The sequence below is a fragment of the Chrysochloris asiatica genome, unplaced genomic scaffold (genome assembly GCF_000296735.1).
Source record: "Chrysochloris asiatica unplaced genomic scaffold, ChrAsi1.0 scaffold00063, whole genome shotgun sequence".
Classification (NCBI taxonomy): domain Eukaryota; kingdom Metazoa; phylum Chordata; class Mammalia; order Afrosoricida; family Chrysochloridae; genus Chrysochloris; species Chrysochloris asiatica.
In genome coordinates, this window is record NW_006408581.1 from 10,879,845 (window position 1) to 10,886,930 (window position 7,086).

The following is a 7,086-nucleotide window of genomic DNA, read 5'->3' on the forward strand; positions in this document are numbered from 1 at the left end:
AGCTGGTGAACTTTACAGCCTTGAAAACCCTATCGGGCAGTTTTATTCTGTCCTATAAGTTTTCTGTGAATCAGAATTTAACAAGTATATTATTAATCACTCTCTACTCAAAGCACCAATAATAATTATATTGTCATAAATAGTGTTTATGGTATAAAATGCCAATAGAATTGTCATCAAGTCATATTTAATTTTTACAATGTAAAATTAGTTTTTTTAAAAAACATATACTCAAACACATAAATTTTAAACTAAACATCTGCTAACACATTGAGAAGTCTGTGATATTAATTAAATTCCCTAGGCAAATGCACTGTTCACTTGATTTCACAGATTAAATATGCATATAACTTTTATACAGGTAGTCCCCAATGTATAACATATTTGTTGCAATGTGTCATTTGCTAATGTTATCATTCTCAGATGTTCACTCCCAGATATTAAATGTTAAAAATAACTGTTAAAACAGTACAATACAGCTGGGTATGGCCTGGTCTATTATGAAGCTGATGTTAGCACAGAAGTTGTAATGGATAGAAAGTTAGAGAATGTTCAATTGTAATGACATAAGACAATTGAATTGAACTACACATGTGTCCAACAGCTGTTATTTGATAATGTCCTAGAACATATTCCACATGGCGGAGACCTAATTCAAGATGTTAAAGTGGCATAACTATCACCCAATATAACAGTTGTGATTCGGCCTATAGATAAAGGTGCAATCACTGTCTTCAAGGAATACTACCTATCAACTGTGTTTCCTCAGGAAATAACAGCAACAGATGGAAGTTTGGCAATATTAAGTGATTTCTGGAATAATTATAATACATTTCTGTGTCTCAGAAACATTGCATCTTCCTGTGACAAGAAAAAGGCAAATTCATGCATGGGGGTATAGAAAAAAAATTGCTGACTTATGATAACACATTCCTAGCACTTGATCAATATAATAAGATGAAAGAGACTGGTGAAAAAAAAATCATCCATATGAATTCAGAACTTGATATTGTCGATGTAGAGCAGCTCATAGAGCATGAAGAGGAATTGATAAATCAGGATTTAAAGAATCATCAAGAAGAAAAGGAAAGCTAATGGAGGAATAAATGATGAGAAAGAGGAAGAAAAGAAGTTAAAAGAAAATTACAGTGAAAGGATGAGCTAAAGTTTTTCACTACACTAAATCAGGGCCATCAGTTGCTTGAAGACATGGACTCAAACACGAATTGCTTTCCTAACGTTGAAAGGCAGATTTGGGAAGCAATGAGACATTACTGCAAAACAAATGAAGAAAAAGACTCTGCAGATGACTCTCACTCATTTTCTGACTAGAAATACCACCCCCATTACCAAGGATGGTCCAGATGGTCCAGAACCTTCCAGAAATAGAATTGTTACCTGATCTGACAAAATGCCATCAGTGTTCAATTCTTTTTCATTATTGAATTAAATTTTTATGATTTGTGAATTTTTATGCATATTGACCTATATCTCTAAGTTTATGCACATATGCAAGGTTTTCAATCCTCAAAGACTAACAAGGATCAGATTTATAATGATACTAATAATAAAAGGCAGTAATGATGACAGCTAAAGAAAAAAATGAAGTATTTGACTTTGTCAAGATTGACTAATGATGGAGTCATCAGAGCAGAAACCCGTCATTGGTTGGAGACTACTGATACAATAGAATCCTAGTGTGGCGCTGTAGGATAAGCACTAGACCAAAAGGTCAATTTAAATTGTAAGGTCAGAAGTTTCAACTTACCTGCTGCCCTTTGGAAACCCTATACAGGTTTACTAAGAGTCTGAAGCGACTTGATTGCACTTAACAACACCAGTACATTAAGGAACCCTGGTAGGGTAGTGAATTATCAGCTAAACTGCCAACTATAAGGTCATTTGTTCAAATCTGTTCTGCGGGAGAAAGGTGAGCTTTTCTGCTTCCATTAAGATTCACAGCCTTAGAAACCCTATACAGAGGCACTTTGAGTCAGAACCAACTCAGTGGCACACAATCACCACCAATTCCACTTGTACATTTGAGGATGCTTCAAAAAGTTTATGGAAAACTTCTATTATCTTTTAATTACTTTTTTTTTTCAAGAATTTTTTGAAGCCTCCTCATATTATGCACAAGACAAAGAGCTGTCTTCATTTGTCAACTGTGAAATATTTTGACCACATAACTGTTTTTATAAGCAATAAATAAATTTGTAAAATTACATAAGAGCTTTTTTTCCACAAAAAATTAAGGAAAGATAAGCTATAGAACCCAAACCCAACTTGTTGCCATCAAATTGATTCTAACTTCTAGGATACAGCGGGAGTCCTGGTGTGGGTGGCCCTGTGGGACCAGTACTGGACTCCTAAACACAAGGTTAGCGGTTGAAATCCACCAGCTGCTCTTTGGAACCCTTATATAGGGTTGCTATGAGTCAGAATTGACTTGATGGCACTTAACAACAAAAAGGACACAGTAGAACTGATCCTAAGGGTTTCTAAGACTGCAATCTTTAAACAAGCCAATTGCCACTTTTACTCCCTGGAACAGCTAGTTGGTTCATACTAAAGTACAAACAGACAAGCACTTAGCCACTATCCCACCAGGGCTCAATGTAAGGCTATATAAGTCAAAGAAAATATTTTTTAGTAATTTTCAGATTTTACATTAGATTATAACTCATCGTTTCTCAACTATATAATGTCTCCTTCATAGCTACACCAACTGACAAAGCAGAAATGCCCTATAGTTTAATCTTTATGGAAGCAGATAGGCAGGTGGGTTCCATCACTACATTTTACTTTATCACAAGAGCATTTAACCAGGGACCCTTCAACTATTTATAGTATGTCATTGTTGTTGATTAGTGATATCTAGTTGGTTCTGACTAATAGTGACCCTATATAGGGTTTTCAAGAAGCAGCTGATGGATTCGAACCACCACCTTTGCAGTTCAAACTGACCTTGTTGTCCTGTGTTTATCCTACAGTGCCACACCAGGACTCCAGGCATAGTGTTGTTGTTGTTGTTAAGTGCCATCGAGTCAGTTCCGACCCATAGCGACCCTGAACAGGGTCGAGCTGTAAAAATTTATGGGAGCAGAAAGCCTCATCTTTCTCCCGCGGAGTAGCTGGTAGTTTCGAACTGCTGACCTTGTGGTTTGCAGCCCGATTCGTAACCACTACGCTACCAGAGCTCCTTATACATAGTGTAGGGTTACATATTCATTTTGTAACACACCTTTATATTACAGAGTAGGTACTGCTTAACTGTGAAACAAACCAAAGAGGAATTTCTAGTTTCTGAATAAACAAGACAAATTATCACAGATTATTGATGGATCCTGATGTGGTGCTACAGAATAAGGCACTGGACCAGAAGGTCAATTTGAACCACAAGGTCGGCTATTCAGATCTCACCAGCTACTCCTGGGAAAACCTACACAGGGTCACTCTGAGTTAAAACTAAGTTGATGGCACTTAACAACAACAACAGTGATGGCAATTACACTGAAAAGAGAGGCAATGTAAAGAATTGAACACTAACATCAAAACCTAAATTAAACCAGAGAAACAGAAAATAGTTGTGATTTCTTGATTGTGCAAATAAGATAGTACTTAGCCTTCAAAGAATATCTCAGAGGAAAACTACTTCATATGTTCTGTTACAAAGAGTTACTGCATCTTCCACATGAAGAGTTAGACATTGCAACAGCTGCACTAGTGCAGAGCTTGCCAAATTTGGTGGATGACATGAGGATGTCATCGGGGTGCAGAAGTCAACAGACTTGCTGGCCCAGAAGATTTCTTTCCTTGTTAGTGTTCAGCTTTAAGGCTAGGGCAGCACAAAGGACAAAAAGCTCTGGGGGCAGTAATGTGCAAATCAAGGTAAGTAAACATGCTCTTGAGAGTTAGTTATAGGTTGTTGTTGTCAAGTGACGTAAAGTTCATTCCGACCCATAGTGACCTTGTATAGGGTTTCCAAGGAGCAGCTGGTGAGCTTGAACCGCCAACCTTGCAGTTCAAAAGGCTTTGCAGTCTAGAGCATTAACCCACCTTGCCACACCAGGACTCCAGTTATAAGTTAGAGATAACAAAAAAACAATTTGAGTAAAGTCACTTTGCAGGGTCAGATCTTTATATCCAATTGTAATCTCCCCTTTCTTTCCTGAATTTTTTTTTTTTTTTGGTTTTTTTTGGTTCAGATATTAAACTAAAACTTTTATTGATTTGAATAATAATAATAACCAGGCTAAGTAAACATTGTGAATTTTTTTTGTAAAGAAATACATTATACAAAATTTTAAATTAACCTGTTTCGACAAGACATCACATTTTAATGTTATATCAGTTCCTTACTTATGAAGTCTTGTTGCTATTATAAGTGACATTGAATCAGTTCTGACTCATAGCCACTCTTTATAGAGTTTCTGAAGAGTGATTAGTGGGTTTGAACCACTGACCTTGTAGTTAGCCGTCCTTTGTTTATCCTATAATGACATATCAGGATTTCTATGACATCCACTACTTGTCTGTCAGTTTGTCGTACTACAGTGGCTTGTGAGTTGCTGTGATTCTGAAAGTTATGCCACCAGTATTTTAAATACTATCAGGGTCACCCATGGTGGACAGGTTTCAGATGAGCTTCCGGATGAAGACAGAATAGGAAGGAGTGACTAACTACTTCTGAATATTTAGTCACTGAAAACCTTATGAATAGCAGAGAAACACTGTCAGATATAGTGCTGGAAAATGACCTTCAGGTTGGAAGGCACTCAAAATGCAACTGGGAATGGATTGGCAAAGTGGCAGCATCAATGGGCTCAAGCATGGCAACACTTGTGATGATGGCCCAGGATCGGGCAGTGTTTCGTTCTGTTGTGCATGAGCAGGTACCGACTCGATGGCACATAACAACAACAGCAACAACATGACGGCTTAGAAAGACTTCTTTCTCACATATGATTATGTGAGAAATTGTAAGAAAAAAACATACAATTTTTATTAGGAAAAATGTACACTTGAAAGAAGAAAAATGAGTGTAATTCAAAAAATAAAAGACTATGTTATAAGATCATTTGAAATCGTTTTCTGTTGACTTATTCTTGTCAAGAACCTCAAAATTAAAACTAACTGAAATTTTGTTCTCAAATTAAAGTGAGCAAATAGACAAGAGATTATTCAAAAATCATCATTCAGAGCACTGAAATTATCAAGACTCTTGACACCAGGCCATGAACTTCAATCTCAGCAGGACAATTTATGAATATGTAAGGTGCTATATTACCAATAAGGAAACAAGAAAGGGTAAGCCAGCCTCACAAAGACCAAAAAGGTCGTTTTCTTTATTTCAGACTTATTTTTATTTAGTTAGTTTTCTTTCTTTGCTTATTTTCATGGTAGAACATAAATGAATGAGGTTAAAAATGCTAATGACTTCAAAGGAATTATCATTATTTGTTTTTGAAATGGTCTATATATTTTTTTCTATCTAAATGTGATGGCTTACAATGGCCACAAGCAATTAAATTATTATATCTTCTACATATATATATGTATATTACATGATAAAGCAGTTTATCTGATATGTGTTATATTGTAGTTCATCAAAAGTAATTATCATTTTATTTCATGTTTAGTAATAAGAGATTAATTGTAATCCCTTATTAAATCTTTCTTTTTAAAATATGTATATCACTCTTTGAGATTAGCAAAGTGATTTTCTATACATTATCACTATTTGAATTTCTAAAATCTGTTGTGAGTCAGGTTACAATAATCTAAACAACATAGAAAGCAATGCATTAAAAACTCACATCCAGATATTTTGAATCTAAATTCTTTTCTTCTACTTCTACAGTTACTTTGTAGGAGGGGGATCAATTAAAATCATATAATATGGATTTACAATGTCAGCTGATGTGTCATGTTTTCTCCTGGATTTTTCAAAGTGGAATTAACTAAATGCAATGCTTTAGTTAGGGTTGCTTCTCCAATAATACAGAATTGAGTGTTCTTCATTCCATATTTATTACTACTACTGGTCTGGCTTCTCCATGATTATATATAAATACATGTGAACATTAACAGAAATAAATTAATATGAAAACATATTATGTTAATTTGTATTTTCATATGAATACTAGATTTTAACAATTAAACTGAGTCAGACTCATTTTGGGATATTCATTATCACTCTTATTAGTTTAATACATATTAGTCAACACATGACTATGCCAAGAACTTTCTAAAAATGCTTCAAATATTCCACATGTTATCTAAAATAAATGAGAACTGATGAAAATAATGTCATACTTTAAACATATATTTCAATAAATGCTTTATCAATAAAATGCTACCAAAACAACATCAATCAAGCAAGAGATCTTACCTAGACCATGTCTATGTGTTGACATTGGGGGTAAGACTGTCCAAGTCTTTGTTTTCGGATTGTAACATTCAACAGTGTTCAAAGTCTTTAAGCCATCTCGACCTCCAATTACAAAGAGTTTGTCATCAATAACAGCCACGCCAAACTGCAGTCTCCTGCCGTTCATCATCCCTGCCTGGATCCACAAATTTGTTCTAAGGTCATATTTCTCTATGGTTGTAGCTCCTGATAAAACACAAAATCAGATTGTCACCAATTGCTCCTAATCCAACATACAGTCTGCCCAAGGTGGTGTACAAATTAGTATGTGAAAACACTTTTGTCACATTATTTGTTTCTTTAAATTAAAATGAATGGCAGGAAAGCAAAGATAATAATTCAGTTACTTTAGACACTAAAAATCAAGACAGACACATGTGTTAGACTTGTCTGACTTACACAATAGTCTCATGCTAAATTATTGATTGAGTTGTTGGGCACAACACAGTTCCATCAATAGCTTTTGCAGTTTATATCTATCGTTGTTTTCCCTTTAAAAAATGTAGCCTAATCCAGGGTTGGGAAAAAAATGATACTTTTGAATAACTAAGAAATAAATTTTGTCTGTATAAATTTCTTAAATAGAAATGAATTTAATAAAACCATTACTATGTTTCCCTTTAAATTTTGATGCATTAATCAGAAGATTTATA

General features: G+C 34.7%; 1 protein-coding gene across 2 annotated transcripts in view; it reads right to left on the minus strand.

The window, feature by feature from the left end:
* Window positions 1–7,086, minus strand: part of KLHL1 (kelch-like family member 1) — a 514,835-nt gene that overhangs the window by 95,972 nt on the left and 411,777 nt on the right. For both annotated transcript variants that reach the window (XM_006864306.1, XM_006864307.1), the window contains one exon: window positions 6,395–6,619. In XM_006864306.1, coding sequence (XP_006864368.1) covers window positions 6,395–6,619 — 225 coding nt within the window. The remainder of the gene's footprint in view (window positions 1–6,394; window positions 6,620–7,086) is intronic.